This window comes from Solea senegalensis, linkage group LG20 (assembly GCF_019176455.1).
Source record: "Solea senegalensis isolate Sse05_10M linkage group LG20, IFAPA_SoseM_1, whole genome shotgun sequence".
NCBI lineage: Eukaryota > Metazoa > Chordata > Actinopteri > Pleuronectiformes > Soleidae > Solea > Solea senegalensis.
In genome coordinates this window covers 6,007,429-6,030,219 of record NC_058039.1, presented here as the reverse complement: position 1 = coordinate 6,030,219, position 22,791 = coordinate 6,007,429, and the positions used below count along the sequence as shown (strand labels likewise).

Below are 22,791 nucleotides of genomic sequence, written 5' to 3'. Positions count from 1 at the left end.
ATGGGCAATACTTTATTTATGATACAACATTAATCTACAACAAAAAAAACATGAATTTCAATGAAGCCATAGTTTGAGAACTAGTTTGAGACCTCTGCACGACAGCATTTTTTTCCAGAAACAAGTGGCCTTTTTAATAATTTTGATACACGCACGCTCCGTTGGGGGGCGGTAAGAAGATACTTATTGACTACCGTTAAAGAGACAAAGAAGAAAATGCTGCGCAGAAACATGCGCAGTTGTAGGCTCTTTGAATAAATTATGAAGGCGAATGTTTTGATGGAGTCGAGGGACTAACTGGACACATTTGTTGACCTAACAACACAGGAAAGTCGCTGTTTTGTGGCGTGAAAATACACCCACTGCACCAACAACCAGCGTGCAGTGACAACTGTACCCTTATTTATTCAGCGTACGAAAAAAATAGGTCGGTTTGCCAATGCCGTTCACTGCCGCGGCCTAGCTAACATTTCAGCTAACACTGTTTTAAGTTGGGACAGTCCATAGATGTAAGCAGTTCTTACTCATCATTCACCTGGATTCATATTGTTATCAGCGGCTGTGTTAATGAAAGGTTATCGTACCTGTTATTGACGCCAGTGTGTGACCTGCTCCTGTAGACCTCATCGAGTTAAAGTGGTTGTCCATGTTCACAAACTACTGCAGAAAAGCAATCCTTAATCACATCAGCAGTCATGTCTTTAGTCGCGTATGGCAGCAGTGACGATAGCGACACCGAGGAAACATCCCGCTCTGCTGCACCGGAGAGCAAATTCAGCTCTGGAGGACTTTTCTCACGCCTACCTGCTCCCAAAAAGACAGGAGCTGGGGGCAGAAAACACGATGGACCAGGCAAGGAGACTAAAATAAGCCATTCAACAGCGGTAGACAGCGCGTCCAACGACGATCTCGATCTTAAAACATCTAGAGGAGGGTTTTTGTCAAGTCTGCCCAAGCCGAAAAAGCGAACAGATCCTGTCAGGATCACTGTACCACAGATCCAGAGACAGGATGTGAGTCCACTAATTTTTTTTTTACCCATAATATGTCCAGTGGTGTGTCAGTTTGTAATTAAACATCTGCGCAATTCTTGTCCTCAGTCAGACTCCGATGACGATGAACCAGCAAAGAAGAAATTACCACCCCAGGTAAGAAAAAATGAGTGTGAAATATTCTGTAACTCAGATATTACACATGTGTTAAGCTGTCGTCCCTGCCCTTGTTTTAAACACAGTCACAAAGCAGAGAATTTTAGGACTTCATTTCAAGGTTGAGGAACCACTGCTCACTGATAACCAACAGAAAATGATCATGGGTTGCAGCCCTAGTGTCACACACACTAGGAGTAAATGGCACGTGCCGCTGGAGAAACTCAGGGTAATGCACGGGGAGCGAATGAGTGATTGTCTTCCCTCCAGGATTTTCTATCCAGGTGCCAACCCCAACACCTGGATCATCCTGGAGATCCTCCTACTGTGCATTTTTCATATGGAAATGTGAAACATTTGCCTCTTTTATGTCTGCACTGACAATGATCACACTTTTAACAAGACGATTAACAAGAATAAAATAACATAAAACAACAACATAAAATAGAGGAAACATTCTAAAGTGATACCCTGGATTCACACTTTCTCTTTCTGTCCATATCTCTTCTCGTCCAGGGTGCAGGTTCAGGTCTGTCTGCCCTTCTACCAAAACCCAGGAACCTGACAATGAAGGAGACTGCCAGGGTCCTGATTCCTCACACACTCACCAAACGGCAAGAACCTAAAGGACCCAAGCCTGGAACACCTGCTCAGTCTGGGCTTGGTTCTAGTGCATCTCCCTCTGCTATCAAAGCTGCAGCAAAATCAGCTGCTCTGCAGCTGGCTAAACAAATAGCTGCTGATGACCAAGATAATGAGGAGGACATAACCCCACAGAACTACTTCTCCCTAGGTGAAAGCTCCCCGCCCCTTCCTGCAACACTCCCAAGCTTAGATCCTGAGCCGAGAGCCCCTGCTGAGCCTCTTTCTATCACAGCTGCTGATGAGCCTGGTCTGTCTGACGCTCCCCTTGATTTTGGGGGCAACCAAGAGGGAGCTGGAGCATGGGGTGGTCAATTGTCTCAGTATCAGCAGCCCATGACGGGCCCAGAGGCTTTACCTCAGGTAACCATAACTTGTAGAGTTGCATATTATCTAATGATGTGATTTGTCAAATCAGTCTTTCTTTTGAGGCTTTTCTTTTAAGAACAAGACCAAATCATGTCTTTGATAAGACTGGTGTAAGAATAGAGTGCATTTGTGGCAACATTGACTTCTTGCTTTTTATGTATTCCCATTGCACAGATGATAATGTTATACATTCAAATGACAAGCGCCCCTTTTTATGCAAAAATGCTCACAAAAGACATATTCAGGTCTACAAGAATGTTTTTTATCCTCATAACTTTGTAGAGTTTATATTGAAGAGAATAATCCGTAAATGACAGCCATGCTGTTTTCTTGGGCAGGAATATTATGAGGAGTCATATTATCAAGATCCTAACCCAGAATTGTCAGAGGAGGCTGAAGAACCTGGCCAATCTGCCATGTTTGATGATGAAGCGGTAAGAAGTGCACTGCCTTTTCTCTCTAATACTTCCATGTTTATGTCTCACAACTGTGTGTTTTCTTAAAATGGTTAACATTGTGTTTGTCTCCTACATAGTTCTCATACACATGTATATATGTTTCATATCAGTGGTTCAAGTTCATCAGTTCATCATTTTTTTCCCTACATTATATTTAGTTCATGCGGCTGCAAGGGAAAAGGAACAGAGGCAAAGAGGAAGTCAAGTTTCTGGAGATCAAGGGCGATGACCAGCTGAGTGGTAACCAGCAGTGGATGACAAAGAGCATGACGGAGGAGAAGCAGACCCGCCAGTCCTTCAGCAAGGTAACCTGATCTCTCTGTCACTGTTGTCAACACTTGTTTTTCTAATGTGAGCATTTACAAGGATAGAAATTACTTATTGTTTTTTGGCTTGTGAAGTTTACGCCAAACTAAAAAATGCAGCAAGGCTGTTAAAAATGTCATGCAGGTCTAACATGCACATAGGTTTCTCTGGTTAAATATATAAGCTACTACACACCTTCACATACTTACAGCATAAGCAGGAACAATAGCTTTGTGTTGTAAATATTTTGTCTTTACTCTTTTACAGAAAAGGGGAGAACAGCCTACAGGACAACAGCGGCGCAAGCACCAGATAACATATCTCATTCATCAGGTCAGTGATGCTAAACCTCATACTGTCTGCATCTCTGTAATGTAACTCATGTCTGTCAAGGAATTTCAAGGAGTATTATCTTGTAAATGGTATACCACCACAATCATTTAATTTCTCTAGCCTGATAATTATCTGCCACTATTAACAGAAGTCAGTGATGGCTACTAAACTCTTCTACAACCACACAATTCCTTTATTTTCACTTAAAGTGCAGAGCTGACTTTCAGCTTTAGATGGTCTCAAAGTTAATTTGGAGCAGGGTGCCAGTCAGTTTCTCTCAATATACCAGGAGTCTGCTCTGCAACAGGTCTGAACACATCAAGCTTCATGTTTGGTTCGTGCAGAGTAAACCACAACCCTTTTGCTTCTGCCAGATATGCTCCAAAAACTTTTAAGCATTAAAAAAGCAGCGTATCTTTTATAGATACATTGACTATTCAGCAAATAATGTGACATGTTTTTATACACACCATAAATAGTATTCTGTGTTTGAATAAGCTCTCATAGTGGTGACAAGCATTTCAAATTGAATCATGATTAAACACTGGATTGATGTGACATTTAAAAAATATGAATGTTTTTGAAAGGCATTATTTTATAAATTGTCTTCTTGACAGGCCAAGGAACGTGAGCTGGAGCTGAAGAATAATTGGGCGGAAAACAAGATAACTCGCCGGCAGACCCAGGCCAAATATGGTTTCTGATTGTCACAGTGTGGACTTGTGTAGAAAAACCTGATCAGAAAGTAGAGATTTGCAGATTTCCCAAACAAAGGGGAAGTATAAGTATATACACACGTAAGACAAATTTGTCCTCTTGCTCTCCATCCTACATTTGTGTTGAACAGTTAATATTTAATAGCTGTTTTGATCTGAACTGTTTGGTAATGTGTTACTCCCACATTTAAACTCCAGTTACAGCCATGACATTCTCCTTTTGACAGTAGGTAACTATAAATAAACAATTTCAATATTTTCTAAAATGCTGCTTCATTTACAAACTGTTCAACAGTGTTTTTGATTTACCTTTGGTCGGTCAGTGGTAGAGAGGGTGTAATTTGACCCTGAAGTGGCCAATCATATTTTCTTTTTAAATGTGTATGCTTCTTGTTCATCTGATCAGTGTACAACTCACTTTGAAGTTCCTATAGAATAGACTTGGCTTTCTAGCAGTCTCTTATATTAGTAAGACATAGGAACTGATGTCATTAAAAAGCTGTGAAACATAACATACATTAAGAATCAACAACTCAACTTGGCAGTATCCTGAATTAACTCTTAATCAGTGCTGCCACAAGATCCTGATGTTTTATTATAGCTCATTTTATCTCTTTATGTTACTTCACTTATCATGTTGCTTCAGTTTTAGGGAATTTCTGGTGTCAAAATGAATTAGGAATACTAATCTGCTTGTGGTTTGCCCACTTACAGTTGCCAGAATGTTTTAGGATGGCTGAATAGGGGAAATGTTTAATTATATGGGCAGTGCTTAAAAAGACCTTTTGTTTACCTTGTTCTTTTGTTATGGGTGCAGTTTAAATTATCAATAAACCTGGTCCTATTCTGACTTGGTACCTTTTAATGCCACAGGAGTTTTTCTTAATTGTCACCTGTATCATAATGATGCAGCTGTTGCATATGGTAAAAAATAAATAAATTCACAATGCATTTTTTTAGTTCCCTTACCCATACTTGGAGGCAACATAACCTCTTGAAGTGCTCCTTCAATTGTATATATTACATTTGTTTGATAGTACATCCTGAACCAACAGAAGGACAAAATGACATGACATTTATTCTTTGTAAGCCAGATGTACAACATTTTAATACTTCAATAAACTGTATATGCATGTGAAATGTGTATTACAGGTAAACATAGTCAACTGAAGTTGTGTGGATGTCTCGATTTGCAGTCATTTAATCTTTTTTTGGGCCATCACTTGGCGGTGCTGTTGTGTTTTGTGTTTGTGTAGCTGAGGATGTGTCCTTAGCAGCCGATACTTCACCACAGAGACTCACTGAGTCTTTACCAGCCTCTGGCTCTGTTTCTACACTGGAAACTCCCTCCTCAAGAGCTGCATCTTTATCAACTGCCTCTGAAATGCAAGCATCTGCCTGTTGCTTTTGTATTTTCAACTGCCGCTGGTAACTTGCAGACTGGTCTTCATATGGCAACAATGACATTGGGACTCGAACTGTGTTTATTCCATTGATCTACAAGACAAAAATGGACAATAGGCATTCTGCTTGAACAAAGGCCAGACTTGCTTCTGATTTGTGTGCTTTCTATATATTAGATAGATACAGATTAAGTCAAGTGTGATGAAAAAAAGTGAATCCTCATGTTTACAAAAGAAAATGTTTTATTTTTGGCTACTATATTATTGCAAACACAAGTACTGGCTGTTCAGTATTCTAAAAGGCACTTCCAGCTTGGAGCTACATGCATGTGATGCACAGAACAAACACCACTTACCGTGACGTCACACCAATAGTCACCCACATCCTTGATTGGCTCAAATGGAAGACTCAGTGCATGAGGTGGCACAACAACTCCCAGCTAAGAAAAATGTATGGAAATGAAATGATTACTGAAGCAGCTGTCATGTTGGGTAAACACAGATGGAAAGGATAACTGACAAACCTTCTTGAGAAACTGTCTACAGACAACCTCTTTAGTGAGCTGGAATTCTTTAGGTGGCATTTTGTGGATCTTTAGTGTGGAGCATTTAAGGAACTCCACAGTCTGTAAAAAAAAACAACAACTGGCAGTTCATCTGCAGTTCCTTCCATATTTGAATAAGGTGGAAAAGTCTGGAAATAGGGGCAGTCTTTGAAAGCTGAAAGTAGTCAAATACTCACTAGTTGTCCAGTACGGGTTTGGATTCTATCCTCTGGCTTACCCTCACGCAAAAGCTGTGAATAAACAGGTGACAATAATAAATAGCTCACCTCAGCTGTGTAATATGAAGTTAAACATACATATCAGATAAACATAGTGTGATACACACTCTTAACTCCTCCTCAAATATCTGTTTGTTTTCTGGTGACGGATACACTGCGAGACCCAGGGGCAGCAGCTTGTTCCGGCCAACTGATTTTTTCACAAACACAGTGTCTCCTCGCCCCCCAAGCTCTGTCAGAACAAACAAATGTAATGGCACACAGAGAAATGAGACAATAATTCGAGGTGGTGGTTCGATACATTGTACTACACCCTCTAAAGCAGGAGCTCCATTTTTAGCCCCTAAACATTCTGATGCAAGTAAATCAGAATCAGAATCACCTTTATTGTCATTATACAGTGTACGAGATTAAAGGACAGTTCTAGTAGTGCAAGTGAAGAGATAAGAGTAGAAGAAGAAAGAACGAAGCAGTGCACCAACACCTTCAACAAAATTAGTTTGGTTTCAAATGTTAAACACAACAAAACATTCTCACTTGGTACTGTCTCTGTTAGGATGAGCTCCATTTTCTTTGTGGGAGACTGTTTGGTGTCCTCAACCAGCTTGTAGATTCTGTGTCTTCGGGGGTGAAGCTTTGGCGGTTCACCTTCTTTGGATAAAGGGACCTGCCACCATCGCTCCACCACAACTGTGTTCTGTGAAAATAAAAGGCAACCAGAAAGTCAAAAGAGGCTCCTAGACTGTACAGAAAATCAATAAACTTTACACACGGCTCACTGTACAAATCAACCCCTGTATCTAGGTGTGTCTAATAAATTGGCAGTGGATTGTGTATCTCCAAGTAATTAGATAGTCATTTACAATATCATTTACAAACATCTTTGAATAATGAAAATCCTCACAGCTATAAGTTTCAGAGAATAACTGGACTTTAAGCAACTGTATTAAGATAATTATCTATAAGTTCTGGACAAGAGTGATGAAGTTGTGTTCAGCACATTGATATCTACTATCATACATAGACATTTTTACTGTACATTATTAGAACATTTTTGAATTAAAAGTCTCATATTACCACTTTCTAAATCACTGTAAGATGCAATAAAAACAAATAAAATGTCCATAGGTTCTGGACAATACTGACTAGGTTGTGCTCATGACATCTATGACTACTACCATACTGGAAATCAGACAACTTAAACTGTGTCGTCTCTGACATCGACATCCTGTATTAATAAATAACAGTTTTGGATGAGAGCATTAAAGAGTGATGAATGTTTAATTGGCAGAGGCTGTAGTTACCTGAGTAGGAGTCAGAGACAAACTCCTGCAGTTGACAGCAGTCTGCTTCAGCAGATCTTGAAGGACGCGCCGGCCTGAGCTCAACATGTTCACACACAACACCACTGAAATTCTCTTTAACTGTACTTTGTACAAACAAATCGCCACGTCCACTGGCGTAAAGACGGTCTCTGCACACCTAAAAAATACAGTTTATTTCTGAAAGCCTCGGTCACCGCTGGAGGAAACGCATGTTAGCTAACGCTAACCTGAGTCGCAGTGACGTCTAAGGACCATACCAGCTGCAAGAGTGGTAAAACATGATGCCTGAACTAAAAGATAATCACGTTGGAAGCAGTGATTTCACTATCATACAACGATTTGTTTCAAAGTGTGTTGTCCGTTTTTTTGTATTTGGAGATGAGTTAGTGAAAGAAGATTTTAGAAAAATATATTATCTTGATTTTACTTTCGCATCTTTTTTAGATTACTTTTTCCTCGTTTAGTTGTTTACTACTACTTTTACATTTCCTTTAAATACACTTGTGTACCAAACACATACATGTAACACTTTACACTGTAGCACACTTGTAAAAATAAAAAACATCAACAAAACCAAAATAAAAAGTTGGATTTAAATGTTAAATTCATATTGCATTGCAAGGACATCGCATCTTTCCCCTGGTTTTATTCTAGTTGGTTTACATCTTTTCTACACTGATTCGAGTCACTTAAGTTTCATTGTTCACACGTTAACATCTTGTAATAAAGTTTTTTCTTTTTTTCAATGTATGACGTTAAGGTCTGTGGGGGCGTGGCCTGAGATGGGGAACGAAACATGGCGGAGTACGAGGACAAAGTGCAGCGGAAGATCTGTGTCCAGAGAAGGCTGTTCGATTCTGGACTGAAGTCTACAGGCACCGGTCAGTGTCTCTCTCTATGTATCGTCATATCGATCTATACGTGTTATAAAAATAACTATATTTGAACTAAGTAAACAAACATAACCTATGCGGGACATTTTTTTACAGACAAACACTGAAACATACGGAGGTATATATTAATTCAACGAATGCCGTTACATTCGAGACGGATTTCATCCTCTTACTGCGGCAACTAGACCTGCCGTAGCCTGCAGGGGCGGGGCTTAAACAGTCAACAGTCCTACCACATACTGTTTCCTCTGTGGAAATGCACAATATAACATACATGAACGTTGTTTCACAAAACGTGGATTGAGCCGTGATTTTCCAGTTATCTTGGATTAGTTATGTCTCAATTTAATGGAAGCAGTGGCACATGTTGCCATGGAGACCAGGCTAACATGCATAAACCAGGCTTATCTATTCAATCTGCCACTTCAACCAAAAATATGTTTTACACTTATTCCATGGTCTCACATATTTAATATCTCCCTTACCTGTCTTACATTAAAATGGGTTAAAGAAAAGACAAAAATAAAAACATCATCCAACCAATGAAAAAGAAAGATACTCTTCATTTTATGACCACTATGAACTTTATGAATTTCAAATAAAAGAGTGGAATAGAAATTACACAGCTGCCAGACGAACACACGTGCAGAGCCCTGTCAGCGAAATGTAAGAAGCAGACTATGTCACTACAGCTAGATCTTTAAAAAAAAAAAACAGACAAACATCTATGTCTTCTCTACTCTCATCCATAGGCAACCGACAGCTGTCAGTGAGTAAAGAAGAGGTTCCTGTGCAGCAGCAGAAGTGGAGCTCTGGTGAAGACCTGGAGTCCACCTACATTAAAGAGGAACAGGAAGAACTGTGCACCAATCAGGAGGAGGCACTGATTCAAGGTCTGGAGGACAGTGATATTATTGAGTTCATATTCAGTCCTGTCACTGTGAAGAATGAAGATGATGAAGAGGAGCCTGAATCTTCACACCCTCATCAAAGTCTTACCAGGGAGAACAGAAAGGACTGTCGAGGACCAGAATCAGCCAAGAACTCATGTCCAGATGGACATTTAGGACCACTTAGTGAAGGCCATGCTTCTGAATTGTCTGCAGTTAAAACTGAAGTCAAAGAGGGTAATTGGAAGGAGAAAGGTGAGCCTCAGTCTGGTTTAAACACGAAAAAGGACCTCCTACCTGCTGTCAATGGTACGACATGTACAAACGAGAAGAAACCATTTAGTTGCTCTGAGTGTGATAAGAGATTTGGCTTCAATTTCCAACTCACCAGACACATGTTAATTCACACAAGAGAGAAACCCAGCTGCTCAGTATGTGGTAAAACGTTCAGCCAAAAGGCTTATCTGAAGTTACATGAGAGGACTCATACAGGAGAGAAACCATTTCATTGTGTTGCATGTGGCAAAAAATTTAGCAGCAAGGAAACTCTGAAGAGACATGTCACAAACCACACTGGAGAGAAACCATTTAGTTGCTCTGAATGTGGCAATAGATTTAACCTGAAAGGAGAACTGCTGAGACACATGGTAGTTCATACTGGAGAGAAACCGTTTAAATGTGCTGAATGTGGTAAACGATTCACCCAAAAGAACAACTTAGAGAGACATACGAGAACTCACACTGGAGAAAAGCCCTTTAGTTGCTCACAGTGCGGCAAAAGATTTGGCCGAAAGGAAGACGTGCAGAGACATATGTTAATTCATACAGATGAGAAACCGTTCATGTGTTACGAGTGTGGTCAAGGGTTTAACTACAGTAACCTTCTGAAGATACACATGAGAACGCACACAGGAGAGAAACCATATAGTTGCTCGGTGTGTAGTAAAAGGTTCAATCGAATAGGAGATATGCAAAGACATATGAGACTTCACACAGGTGAGAAACCGTTCCGTTGCTCTGAGTGTGGTAAAAGATTCAAGCAAAGTGCACAACTGAAGGTGCATGAGAAATTTCATACAGGAGACAAACCATTTAGTTGCATTGAATGTGGTAAGAGATTTTTCTTTAAGTACATGCTGAAGTCACACTTAAGAATTCATACAGGAGATAAGCCATTTAGTTGTTCTGAGTGTGGAAAAAGCTTTATACAAAAGAACTGTCTGAGAGCACATGAAAAAATTCATACAGAAGAGAAAGTAAATGTGGTGAAAGATTTAGCTGAGAGGATGAACAGGTGAGTCATACTGAAGAGAAAATATGAATTCTTTTATGTATTGTTTTTTTCCAAATGTCCATGTGAGAACACAGAAGGAAAAGCCATGGGTTATTCACAGCAAGCCATTTTCAATATGTCTGCAGCCAAATTTCCATTGTTCATGTCTGAAAAGAAATTTAGTAGAACAGAGAGGGAAGAGGACCAGACCCAGATTGGAACTCTGTTTCTAACTGATATTTACAATAGGTAATGAGACCAAAATGACATGGAGGATGATCAGTGAGCTATGGTTTTTTAAATACATTACAGCGTCAAAAATGTAGCTTGTGCTATAACACAAAAAACTGTGGTGAAAAAAGTGCATCTGAAATAATTAAGCCCGGCTTGTCCTAACCTGGCTTGCTCTACTTGTACTTCTACTTGTCATGTATAGAACCAGAATGGACTGATGTGACTATGTCAAGTCTGGCTTTCTCTGTAATCCTGAATTCCTTAATTTCTGTTGTGAAATAGACCTCTGAGTAAAGTCAGTTTTTCCAAAACATCAAACCACTCTGTGCTGGATACACTACATGGGGTTGAGTTATTCAAAAACAAACTGACATCTAAAAGTGTTAAAGAAAATGTATGAGTCATAAAATTGGAACAAAAGTGAAATATACATGACTGGCAGCTGTGAAACCAGAATAAACATGTTGTAGACACAGAAATACTCACCCAATAAACTCTCTCCCAGTTTAATTGTATGCTATATCATGAATGTCCTTTGCATTATCTTGCCATTAAACAGCCATTTTTAATGAAGTTTGTGTTATTCTTTTGCACTTATGTATCACACAGGAGATTCTGATCCACTGCTCTCTCCATTAGTGAAGTCAACTGTTATTTTGATACTTTAAAATACTTAATTCAGATTTACCTAAGTCACACAAACACATTCTCTATAGACTCTGGTGCAGGAGAATGTGTAGTTTATAAAGTAACACAAACTTGAGTTACTGTCAGACAAGGTTGTTCAGCAGGATTTTTCCTCTAATGCACCAAAAGCTGGATGTCAACAGCTGAAGAAGAAAGGGTTTCTTTTGTTTCACTGTATGTTTTACTTTGTAAATTATCTTTTTTCTGCCATTATATTAGTTTTGTTAATCTAGAGATTGTATATATTTTTATTTGTTTTTCAAAGCATTTTTATAATCCGTGTTCGAGTGCCGGGTCCGGAAATAAAGTTTGTTTTTAAAAAACAAAAAACAGTCTGACGTCACAGTCTTTGGGGCGTGTCCTGTGACTTTCCCCTGTACCGGAAGCGGCCTCACAGTGGTGCTTTGTGGAAACATGGCGGGTTGCGAGGACAGTTTGAAGCGGTCAAAGCGGGACATCTGTGGTCGGAGGAAGATGCTCAATACTGGACTGAAGCCCGAAGACACAGGTCAGTATTTAACTCTCTCCCTCGTATCCATCTTTGTGTAACTGACCGAAACCGACTACGGCTTTGGTAGCTATAGATGCTAGCTGTTACTACCTTTTTTAAATAACTTTATTGAAATATTCAATCCCTACAACAAATACAAAAGTACGTTGTGATCAAATGTAAACCGTGTGCGGTAATGTGAGACGTGCTTACATGCAAGCATTGAAAAGGGAATATGAGCCATCATTTGATTATGCAAATGAATGCCCATGATTTGAAGGCGCGTTTGAGATGAATTTCTGACTGCGGCAACCGGAGTTCGCGTTACATGTACAGGCGGGGTTTAGAACAAACAAAACAAAAATAAAGCGACGTCTGAAGGAGTTTGTTTGGCCTTTGTTGTTTCCTCTGCGGAATAAACGACAAATAAATGATTTGACAAAAACCATAAACCATACTACGATAGTCTGTCTCCTCTCTCCCACAGGTGCTCAGCAACAGTTGGTGAGTAAACAAGACGTCCCCCATGAGCAGCAGGAGAGGAGCTCCTGTGAAAACCCGGAGTCCCTCTGTATTAAAGAGGAACAGGAAGAACTATGGACCAATCAGGAGGAATATAAGCTTCAAGGTTTGGAGGACGCTGACGTCATAAAGTTTCCATTCAATCCTGTCACTGTGAAGAATGAAGATGTTGAAGAGGAGCCTGAATCTTCACAACTTCATCAAAGTCGCACTAAGAAGAACAGAAAGGACTGTGAAAGACGTTTAGGCCATGCTTCTGAATCTGTTGCAGTTAAAACTGAAGTCAAAGAGGATGATTGGAATGAGAACAGTTACCAGCCGACTGGTTTAAATGCAAAAAATCACAAGAAACCATTGAGTTGCCTTGAGTGTGATAAAAGATTTAACTGGGAGATACAACTGCTAAGACATATGTTAGTTCATACAGGCGAGAGACCCTACAAATGTGACGAGTGTGGTAAAGGATTTACCCAAAATGGCAACCTGTACAGACACATGAGGACTCACACGGGAGAGAAACGTTTTAGTTGCTCACAGTGTGGCAAAAGATTTAGCCGAAAGGAAGACATGCAAACACACATGCTAATTCATACGGGAGAGAAACCATACATCTGTTGTGAGTGTGGTCATGGATTTATTTCCAAAACACCTCTCAAGATACACATGAGAACTCATACAGGAGAGAAACCCTATAGTTGCACAGTGTGTACGAAGAGATTCAGTGGAATAGGAGATATGCAGAGACACATGAGAACACACACAGGAGAGAAACCATTTAGTTGCTCCAAGTGTGGTAAAAAATTTAAACAAAGTTCTCAATTGAAGGTGCATGAAAAAAGTCATACGGGAGAGAAACCATTTAGTTGCATTGTGTGTGGTAAGAGCTTCCTCTTTAAGTATGTGCTGAAGTCACACGTGAGAATTCATACAGGAGAAAAGCCGTTTAGTTGCTCCGAGTGTGGCAAAAGATTTAAAGATAGGTCCCAACTTAAGGAACATGAAAAAAGTCATACAGAGGAGAAACCGTTTAGTTGTGTTGCATGTGGTAAGAGATATCGCTTTAGGCGCTTGCTGAAAGCACACGTCAGAATTCATACGGGAGAAAAACCATTTAGTTGCTCCGAGTGTGGTAAAAGCTTTACACATAAGCAAACTCTGAGGGTACATGAAAAAAGATCACACAGAGGAGAAACCATTTAGTTGCTCAAAATGTGGATTATCCAAAAGAAGAAATGGTTAGACATGTGACAATTAGTACATGCATGACAGTAAATTCTTTTTTTAAAAAAGAGGCAGAACTAAAAGACAAAACAAAAAGATATTTTGTAAAAGATTGTTGTTACAAAAGCCCATGTGAAAACGTAGCATGAAATCCAAAGCTTACAATAATTAATAGTAGGGCTGTCAATTTTCCATTCGAATTTCATTCCTTATTATTTTTAATATTCTAATTATATTCGACTCCAGAAATTCGTTCCAACAGCCCTAATTCACAGTGATCCTGGATGTTCTGGACATTGTCCTGTTGTTGGGAACATGTCTGACTCAGACGCTCTTCCACTGTGATTTCCATATGGGAATGGAAAACACCTGGACCCAGATTTCTCTGAAGTTAACGCCTTACAACTGATTTAAAAAGCACAGAGAGAACTCAGGTGGACCAGAAGAACCAAGAACCCAATGTTTGATACACATTTATAACTTACTTACTGTGGACAAGACAACAGAGACCAAAAGACTATCAGGTTTAACATTTGTGGTTGAAACTGTTTCTGCTAAGTATTGTTTTGCAGTTGCTCACTATTAAAACAAAAGACTAAGACAAACATTTAAGCTAGTATTTCTTTATTCACGCTGTGTTCATCTCATTACTGCACATTACTGGTGGTAAAGACCAGAGAATACTTGATACATCTCACACATTACCAAACTGCAATAAAAATACAAAGAATACTATCTGTGTAGAATTCCTCTCAATACTAGATGAATATTAGCTTTCACTGTTGCACATTTTATCTTCTACTGCTTCAAATGTGTTGAGAAGCTAATGTTCAGTCAAGCTGCTACACTTGCGTCTTTCTTTGAGCAGTTTTAAGAGCTACCGTGTTCTACTTATCTACTACCAGACATTAAAGTAACCGTCAACAGCAGAATCCATATCACCACAGTGATAAATAGTGACAAGTTTCACTCTTTTAAAATCCACTGAAAGATCACAGACCACGATTTAAATCACACATCACCAGCGACAGGTTCTGCAGAATGACTTGTTGCACCATAGGAAGAATTACGGTTGGGTATGAGGTGCTGACTTGCCGTTATGGTTGTACAGCACATCAGTACAGCGACACAGCAGCTAGAGACAATTACAAGAGACAGAAAGACCCACGTGAAGGTAATAACAGCAAAGGCAAACTGGAAGGTTATCTTGTGACAGTATTGATCTTCTCCTGGTGTGTAGCTGGGGGGGTATACAGAGTACACCCAGACGGAGCCTACGGGAGACAGATAGCACATATTAAAGGGATAGTTCAGGTTTGGTTGTATGGTTGTAGAAGTATTAGCACATAAACAACAGTCAGTACGTTTACATGATATTAGAAAAACAAACATTTATTGTGTTAGTGAGACTTAAACCAGATTTATAAAGTCGGACTAACACACACTTTTAGGCTGGTTTGAACGGATTATCTGGCCAAATTATCCTGTAGTGTGAGGGATTAACAGACTCTGATGCAGCAGACGCATCAGAGTCTTCCTGGTTTCAGATCATGAGTATAAATCAGTTAGATATTTACATCTTTACGACGGAACAGCGATTGAATAACCAATGAACTAACTAAAAAACCCGCAATAACGGATGTTGGGTACTTTTGTTAAGAACCATAACTTGTACAAATCAAGTGGATTCTGTGTTCTCAGCCACGACTTAATGCAGTTTTTTTTGCATTTCTCAGCACAAAACATCACACACACACACAACAGCTATTAACTGACGATGCTGACATGTCTGTTTATATTCTGAAGTTACGTTAAATCATGTGAGTTTCTGTGAGATCCCAAATCCCTGGAATCTCCTCCCTGAAATCATTTGATTTAACACCAAGTGGGTGGGCCTGTGACTTGACTGCATCGTCTAGTCTGTGCTTTCTCAGGATTAAAATATTGAAAATTGGTTGCAAAGTTCGTTGTGTCTGGTCTCTAAAGTTTTTAAAACCAAGTCGGATTTGAAAATCCTCTTGTCCTATGGTTACAGTGAGAACAAGCGTCACACAGCACTTACTGTGTGCAAATACCTCTTACAACTACGGTTAAAAAACTTGGAACTTGAAATTAATTAATCTAAGACACTGAAAACCTTTATCTTACCAAGCTTTTTAATGATGGCACCTGTGCTAGCTATCAGAGGAAATTATGTAATATCATCTCCTCTAGCAACAAGATAATTTATGATTTCAAAACACGTTTTTAAGGGTTTTTATTTTGACCATTTGACCACACTGAAAACTAAAACTTTGTCTGATCATTTTAACAGTTAAAATTGAAACTGAAACATCTGTCTGATGTCTGATTTTCTCCCACCTGCAATGAACCAGCAGAAACAGAAGACGTGTAACAAGGTTGTGAATGTCGACCACAGCATGAAGACAGCGCCATCTTTCCAGGTGCGTTTGGTGGAGGTGAGACAAAGAGTGAGGAGGCTGGCTGCTCCAAACACTATCAGGAAGATGGGGATGTTGGGTTGTACTGGACAATAGCTCAGATGCATGGCCCCTAAGATGCAGCAGTGCGGAGTGAGATACTCAAATTTGGACCAAAATCATACTTCTTAATGCCAAAAATAACAACATTTTCAAACATACCCAGTCCGATGGCAGCAATCATCACCATCCACCACATAATGGCCAACACAGCTAAGAAAGAGGGAGAGAGCCAACAGTCAAACATAAAAACATACAAGAGAAAAGTATGAATGTGACTGACAACAATGTTCTAACCAAGTGCTGCAATAGCCACAGCAACTTGAGGTGTGAATTCCTCTTGCGGAGATGGTTCCATATCTACTGCAGAGAAAGAAGAGGCATATGTCATAAAATATCAACAAGCTGAGCAGCAGCAGAAGTGTTTTACTGTACCTGTCCAGCTTTAAAGCCCTTTTTCTTCTTCAAGTGTTCTATAAATGAGGAACACTACCGCTTGTTGCCGAAGTAAACACCTTGCAGGATGTGAAGACACAATGATATAAGCCAAAGTGTCTCAACTGTTTCGCAAAACCCTCTGAGAGGAAATGGTGATAAAAATCAGTTTACTGTGGTGTGGTAAAAGCAATATGCATGCAAGTGTGTGTTGAGCCACAACTTATTAATATGATATCACTCAAAACTGATATATTATGAACATTTTCATTTTGCAGTTCATTAAACATCGTGGCTCAGATCTCGTCATTGTGACAGTAAATACATAGGGAGCATTTTTATCGCAAACTATGTCGTCTGATGTTTTCTGTCCAGCACCTGCACACTAAAACCACTTATTATTATTTTATTCTTATTCATATTTGTTATTTATTTAGTAGTAATAGTATTTATTAGTCTGTCACAGTCTGCATTGACTCAAATGAGGTTACTTAAGTACATTTGATCACAATGTGCAGAGCTTCTCCTTCCTCTGGTGCCACACTATAGGATTTATATCACTGTTCACATCTGCTGTTGCACTTGAGGAGTGTTAACTAATACAAATATGTTTTTTAAAGTTGTAGAGGGTAACTTTTAAATATAAATAAATGTCTGCTACACTCAAACTTCGTCTTTCGGCTTCTCCCTTTAGGGATCGCCACCTCAGACCATCTGCCTCCATCTTGCCCTATCCGTTATGTCCTCTTCTGTTACACCAACTGTCCTCATGTCCTCCTTCACAGTTTATATTTTGCTGATTAAACCTATTTCCTACTTCACAATTGTATTTTAATCACTATCGCAGTTGAAAAATGTTGAAAACAGCTGCCTGACTGCGTGTGTCAATCACAACTGTTCCCATTAAATGTCTTTGATGCAGTCTTGATAAACGCTACGTTAGATGACAGATATATAGAATAGGAGACAGCACTGCTTCTCTCTCTCTGTCTCTACTCTATGTATGAGAGTGGATATGAGTGGGGGAGCAAAAACTAGGTCATAACAAAGTCCACAGGGGGGCGATAGAGGTTCCACACCGGCGCTTTAGAGAAATACTGAACAATTACTTAAAAGTGAAATTAGATTTCTGCTTTAATGTGGCTCAATCTGAGGAAATCGTAGTGACAAGAGCAGTATGACAGTTGAAGTGAGTTTGTGTTGCAAAGTCTGACACATTCATGTTCCTCTTAGCCACCAGTAAGACAGAAAAGGATGGAAATACCAACACATGTCACTGTAGGAGCGCCACAACACAGCTTCAAATCTACCTGACTAATGCTGGACAAGAATTATAATTCACTTTATTGGTTTTCACAGCAGTTTATTACTGCACAGATTCATCACATGTTGCCACGTCTATTTTTTCTCCAGTATCTATGGTTGATAAAACTATAACAAATGTTATTTGAATTTAAATCACAAGAGTTATAGAGGATTGGTACGGTTACTCAGACATTATTGTTGATCTTCTTTCTCAGTGAAGAAACTGTATTTTTCAAACTGGATTAAAGGTCTATCTCTATCTCTCAGCTGGAAGTCTATGATCATTTGAATAATGGGAGCAGCAGGAAAGTCCATGCATATGATCCCAAGGCGCTGGTTCAGGTCTGTCTTGGCCCTCAGGTAGTCGTACAGTTGTGCATTGATGGGCTGAGCGACGGCTCTGGGGTGTGCAAACACACCAGCTCCACTGCTGTAGGTGAGAAAGATCTGAGCCATGTTCCCTCCAGGCGCAGCCTCCAGATGTTCATAGACACTCCGCCACTTCTCCTCCAAGTGCCCAAGTGTAGGAACCTATATGGAATGGCAAACATTGAATTGAAGAATTGAAATGGATGCAGCATACAAATATTGTTAAATTATTTCCAGAATAATAACATCAATAACAACAAAATACTGTATTTAAACACCTTACCTTCCAGTCATCTGCAATGTCCAGGGATCCATAGCGCATCCCCAAATCTGGCCCAGAAAAGTTCTGCAGGATAATGAGTTTCCCTCTGGCCTCTTTCATGGTTGGTACAAGCCGGCTGTGCCACAGCATGTCCCAGTGAGCGTAGCGGTGGATGAAATCGACCACAGCGCCATAGATGTTATTCGTCTCACTGAACTCCTCCTTCACACGCATCAGCACAGTCTCACTGGGATACTCTCGCAGGAAGTCAGCAACACCCTTCAGCACTTGGCCAAAGTGTGCCCGCTGGTATGACACCCCATGATGGATGGTGAGGTTCCCGTTCACGTGACGTACACGGACGTCCAGAAAGCGGACACCTGCCTGGAGCTGCAGGGCCAGGCTCCAGGTCTGACACTCAGCGTACACGCCGCCATACAGGGCCATGGCATTGTGGGTCCCAGGCATGGTGACCTCAGACAGCAGCTGATCATCAGAGATACTGGCCATCCAGGACGGGTTTAGGAATGCTGGGTTGGGTGTATCATCATAATCAGGTCTCTGAATGGCACCGTAACTCAACCCAATCAATCTGAAATTATAGAGATGCTGGCTTTGTATTTGGTCTTAAAGGCCTGTGTTAAATGTAGGTAAAATTTGGCAGAAATGAGACATAAAATAATGATACTAATATTATTTTGTTGCGCAATCACCTGCATTTATGAATTGCTGTTTTCATTACTATAGAATGAGCGCTTTATATTTACATCAGAAGTGGTACCATAGGTTCTACATGTTCAGAAGGATGTTCAGTTACAACGTGTAACTTAACTTAAGCAGCAGATGTTGCTTAATCCCACACACTGTACCTTTAAATTTCACTGATACCATGTTAAATGGTAATAATAGTCTGTCCGAGTAAAGAAAACTGGCAGCACTTATTTACTGGCAATTATAGTTATCTTGAATATTTTTGGATTTCTCATGTTTATAAATGTGTGTATGTATATTTTAAGCTCAAAATATTTGAATGTTTGTGTTTTTCACTCTTCAGTGTGTGTATTTGTTGATATGGGTGTTTTTTTTCCTTCAGTGGAAGTATTAAATACTCTGGGAATCAGTTTGGCAGGATTTCGTGTCGAGTCATCTGTGAAATTCTCACCCCAGCAGGAAAATCAGCTCCTTGAGCATTCCCTGCTTTTTCACCAGGCATCTCCGATCCGATCTGATGTTTGTCATGTCGATTTCTCAGTTCTGATGACAGGGTCTGTGACCATCAGAGGTAGACAAGATAAGAAAAATATAATTAAATTACTGTAAACATCTATTAATAGTCTTACAACCAAGAGCAGTACAGCAAATATCCACCTTATAACTTTATTCAGTAAAATACTCAATATTGGGAGGAATTTCTTTGCACACTCAGCAAATTAGTTTTCTAGTTTCTAATTTCTTTTTTTTTACATTATTTGGGGTTTCAGACTTTTATGTCAGGTCCATACATACACTTTAATGCATGCTTTACTTTTTATCTGTTTCTGAGTGGGTGCAAAGCTCTTTTTGGGGCAGGTGTAATCACCATCTTTTTTATTTAAATTACAGGTCCTTTGTTAGTTTTTCGTTGACCCTGTCCTGATGAGCTTTGTTCTGCAGCTAATGACTGATAATTTTATTTTCCATTATTTCACATTAATTGTTTGTAATTAAAGGCAAACCTTTACAAATTAAAGTGCCGTCAAAATAAAATATGTAAACACAAAATGTATCATTCAAATGGGTCAAAGGTCACAACATCAGTTTAAATGTTGCTAAAAAACAAAAGAGATTTTAACATTGACCTTAGAAATCATTGTAAAACTAATAAACTAACAAAAAAAGAATGATTTGTATTCAAGTTAACATATTGCGTATAGTCTTCTACTCTTGTTATCGTGACTTTGACGTTAGCACCACTGACCTTTTGGGAAAACAGACAGTGGAAACATTTTCGTTTCTAACGCAGGCTGAGGCTGACATCTGCTCACACGCCCAGGCTGATACAATGGCAGGATCAGCACTTTCTAATCCCACACCAGAACCAAACCATCTGCTGGTTCTGTGTTAAACCTGCTGATTTGTTCATGTGCAGTTCTCACCTGCTTTGGTTCATACCTGAAAAACCTGGAGGTGTTTGTCCTCAGTCTGGTCCGGAGATCCGGGGGATGATGGACAGAGAGAGACGGACAAGAGAGAAAGAGGGAGAACGAGGGTCAGAGACTAAATGACAGAGTGAGTGTGTTGAACTGGGATGTTATTGTGGGAAACGCCACAGAGGAGCTGAGCTCTCTGTTATCACACTGGGGTGCAGGTAGAGGGGTGTGTTTGTGTGTGAGAGGTCATTCCTCTGGTCACTTCTCTGATACATCGTGGGTTGCTCTATAGAATGTATCTGGGTCTTCCTGTATCAAATCAAGGAATCTGGAAACATTAAAAATAATAATGTAATCAAAATAAAGTGAAAAATGATTTAAAATAAAAACTGAATCTGTTCAGGGTATGCACTGACATTTCTTTCTCACAGCCTAAAATACACCGCAACTGCAGCTGAACAACTTCCCACAGTGTTTCTTATCAGTGAAAAGTCCCAAATTAGGCTCAATATTGACATGGTTAAGTATAAATATGATGTAAGACACATGTAAGATATAATGTTGACATAAAACATGGTTCACACATTTGTGACTATACTACATTTATATGAACTAAAAACCAGAAACATCCAACATTGAGAATATGAAGTGTCTCAAAGACGTTGAGAGTGTTCCAGTTAGTCCTGACATTCCTATTCAATTGGTTTGGTCATGAACACACTCACACACGTTTACAAAACTCAATGAATCAAACAAAATCTGAAGATCTTTTTTTAAAATGTATGTTTCTATGCTGCTCCTTAAATCTGTCTTTGATAAAAGACAGATTTTGCTAAATGCTCTATAAATTAAACTGCCTTACCTCTTGTGAGAACAGCTTTCATCTGTGATCCACAGGTCAACAGAGGTGGAAAGAGTACTGAAATATTCTACTCAAGTAAAATTAGCACTACTTTGATAACATTTTACTTTACTTTACAAGTAAAAGTACTGGTCTAAAAATGTACTCAAGTTAAAGTAAAAAAGTACCTTGTTTAAAGTTACATTGGTTACAAGGTTGGGGTTCTTTCTTGTGTCATGCAAAAAGGATAAGGGCACACACAAATCTCACATTTATTGTTTTTAATTAAAGGCAAACGTAACAAATTAAAATATGTAAACACATAATGTATCATTCAAATGGGTCAAAGGTCACAACATCTGCATGTCAAACACCTCCTGAATCAGAATAAACGCAGGAGAGGAACACATCTCAGAATTCTACACTGTGTGTTGTTGCAAATTGCAAATTTGAATTAAATTAACATTCTTGAATCCAGTCTAGAATAAGCATGACACAGATTAATTCACCTTGTGTCAGTTTGAGACACAAGCCGAAGGCCCCGAGAGAGAGAGAGAGAGAGAGAGAGAGAGAGAGAGAGAGAGAGAGAGATAGAGAGAGAGATATAGTACATGGAAAAAGCTGCAGATGTTTTCCCATTTTGTCTCAAATAACTTGGAAATCAAACATTACACAACAGGCTTGTCCTTGTCCCGATAATCAATATTTAATTAGTTGCAAATAGGAACAAACACACAATAAAAAAAGGCACAGTTTGGGAGCATGCATTACTGTTTGCCACAGTGTTACTCTTAAAATTACCACTAGATGATGCTGAAGTCTTTATACACACACAGTACATTTACTTTGGAAATACTTAAACAGATGCATTAAATATTGGGTATGTGAATTTAAATTAAATCATATTTAACAGGTGGCCTATAAATCAGCTTACCTTGTGTTGCCATGGTAACTGTGCCTGTGGGGCCACATTCAGGAGTGGAGCAAGTGAGCGGAGGACACCTAGAAGAGGTTGGAGGAGATGATTCCAGACCAAATAAGAAATAAAGGCAAATTACATTTTTATTTTTATATTTTTGCAGTAGGAGAATCACAGTCACAATTTGATATGATACACGATATATGGTCCATGATACCAATAATATCATAATGTGTTATTTCAAATATTGATCTCTTTTTCAAAACCATGGAATATTATGAAAACCATTGCTGGTTATAAAATGAGCAGTAAAATGAATATGCATCCAAATCAAATCTATGTCCTTTGTTTATAAAA

The 22,791-nt window shown here is 39.3% G+C and overlaps 5 protein-coding genes and 1 pseudogene across 7 annotated transcripts; 3 read left to right on the top strand and 3 right to left on the bottom strand.

Moving 5' to 3' along the window:
- Positions 1–229: 229 nt before the first annotated feature.
- On the top strand, positions 230–5,133 carry prcc (proline rich mitotic checkpoint control factor). Its single transcript, XM_044052271.1, has 7 exons — positions 230–1,013; positions 1,101–1,148; positions 1,665–2,153; positions 2,498–2,593; positions 2,776–2,922; positions 3,191–3,256; positions 3,874–5,133. Exons 1-7 carry the CDS (start codon positions 696–698, stop codon positions 3,958–3,960), a joined length of 1,251 nt encoding a protein of 416 aa, XP_043908206.1. The 5' UTR covers positions 230–695; the 3' UTR covers positions 3,961–5,133.
- mrpl9 (mitochondrial ribosomal protein L9) lies at positions 5,031–7,738 on the bottom strand. The gene is made up of 7 exons (XM_044052272.1): positions 7,464–7,738; positions 6,697–6,856; positions 6,267–6,391; positions 6,118–6,171; positions 5,900–6,001; positions 5,732–5,815; positions 5,031–5,469 (listed from the first exon to the last, which is right to left on the bottom strand). The coding sequence occupies exons 1-7, from the start codon at positions 7,548–7,550 to the stop codon at positions 5,173–5,175; spliced, it is 909 nt and encodes a 302-aa protein (XP_043908207.1). The 5' UTR covers positions 7,551–7,738; the 3' UTR covers positions 5,031–5,172.
- Positions 7,739–8,266: 528 nt separating this feature from the next.
- On the top strand, positions 8,267–11,347 carry LOC122786183 (zinc finger protein OZF-like). Its single transcript, XM_044052270.1, has 2 exons — positions 8,267–8,365; positions 9,130–11,347. The coding sequence occupies exons 1-2, from the start codon at positions 8,281–8,283 to the stop codon at positions 10,563–10,565; spliced, it is 1,521 nt and encodes a 506-aa protein (XP_043908205.1). The 5' UTR covers positions 8,267–8,280; the 3' UTR covers positions 10,566–11,347.
- Positions 11,348–11,834: 487 nt separating this feature from the next.
- On the top strand, positions 11,835–14,301 carry LOC122786184 (annotated as a pseudogene).
- On the bottom strand, positions 14,302–16,694 carry LOC122786187 (transmembrane protein 272-like). Of its 2 annotated transcripts, none has more exons than XM_044052273.1 (5): positions 16,610–16,694; positions 16,472–16,534; positions 16,337–16,387; positions 16,056–16,247; positions 14,302–14,968 (listed from the first exon to the last, which is right to left on the bottom strand). In XM_044052273.1, exons 2-5 carry the CDS (start codon positions 16,530–16,532, stop codon positions 14,706–14,708), a joined length of 567 nt encoding a protein of 188 aa, XP_043908208.1. In that variant the 5' UTR covers positions 16,533–16,534; positions 16,610–16,694; the 3' UTR covers positions 14,302–14,705. The 2 variants fall into 2 exon arrangements, with proteins under 2 accessions (XP_043908208.1, XP_043908209.1); XM_044052274.1 differs by having other exon boundaries at positions 16,472–16,537; positions 16,610–16,691.
- A 1,261-nt stretch (positions 16,695–17,955) lies between these two features.
- Positions 17,956–20,982, bottom strand: LOC122786106 (1-phosphatidylinositol phosphodiesterase-like). 2 transcript variants are annotated; one of them, XM_044052138.1, is made up of 4 exons: positions 20,681–20,982; positions 19,708–19,812; positions 18,567–19,137; positions 17,956–18,445 (listed from the first exon to the last, which is right to left on the bottom strand). In XM_044052138.1, exons 2-4 carry the CDS (start codon positions 19,782–19,784, stop codon positions 18,107–18,109), a joined length of 987 nt encoding a protein of 328 aa, XP_043908073.1. In that variant the 5' UTR covers positions 19,785–19,812; positions 20,681–20,982; the 3' UTR covers positions 17,956–18,106. The 2 variants fall into 2 exon arrangements, with proteins under 2 accessions (XP_043908073.1, XP_043908072.1); XM_044052137.1 differs by having other exon boundaries at positions 20,697–20,981.
- Positions 20,983–22,791: the final 1,809 nt, after the last annotated feature.

Bases quoted from the DNA above. Each gene is read 5' to 3' on its own strand.
- LOC122786187 (XM_044052273.1), bottom strand. From the start codon at position 16,532: ATGGAACCATCTCCGCAAGAGGAATTCACACCTCAAGTTGCTGTGGCT. The intron at 16,248-16,336 runs GTATGTTTGAAA...GCTGCATCTTAG, and splicing joins GATTGCTGCCATCGGACTGG to GGGCCATGCATCTGAGCTAT. The intron at 14,969-16,055 runs GTGGGAGAAAAT...TGTCTCCCGTAG, and splicing joins TTTCTGCTGGTTCATTGCAG to GCTCCGTCTGGGTGTACTCT.
- LOC122786183 (XM_044052270.1), top strand. From the start codon at position 8,281: ATGGCGGAGTACGAGGACAAAGTGCAGCGGAAGATCTGTGTCCAGAGA. The intron at 8,366-9,129 runs GTCAGTGTCTCT...TCTCATCCATAG, and splicing joins ACTGAAGTCTACAGGCACCG to GCAACCGACAGCTGTCAGTG.
- LOC122786106 (XM_044052138.1), bottom strand. From the start codon at position 19,784: ATGACAAACATCAGATCGGATCGGAGATGCCTGGTGAAAAAGCAGGGA. The intron at 19,138-19,707 runs GTGAGAATTTCA...CTATAATTTCAG, and splicing joins GAGCTGATTTTCCTGCTGGG to ATTGATTGGGTTGAGTTACG. The intron at 18,446-18,566 runs GTAAGGTGTTTA...CATTCCATATAG, and splicing joins ACATTGCAGATGACTGGAAG to GTTCCTACACTTGGGCACTT.
- mrpl9 (XM_044052272.1), bottom strand. From the start codon at position 7,550: ATGTTGAGCTCAGGCCGGCGCGTCCTTCAAGATCTGCTGAAGCAGACT. The intron at 6,392-6,696 runs GTGAGAATGTTT...TTGTTCTGACAG, and splicing joins CCTAACAGAGACAGTACCAA to AGCTTGGGGGGCGAGGAGAC. The intron at 6,002-6,117 runs GTGAGTATTTGA...TTTTTTTTACAG, and splicing joins AAACCCGTACTGGACAACTA to ACTGTGGAGTTCCTTAAATG.
- prcc (XM_044052271.1), top strand. From the start codon at position 696: ATGTCTTTAGTCGCGTATGGCAGCAGTGACGATAGCGACACCGAGGAA. The intron at 1,014-1,100 runs GTGAGTCCACTA...TCTTGTCCTCAG, and splicing joins CACAGATCCAGAGACAGGAT to TCAGACTCCGATGACGATGA. The intron at 2,923-3,190 runs GTAACCTGATCT...ACTCTTTTACAG, and splicing joins CCCGCCAGTCCTTCAGCAAG to AAAAGGGGAGAACAGCCTAC.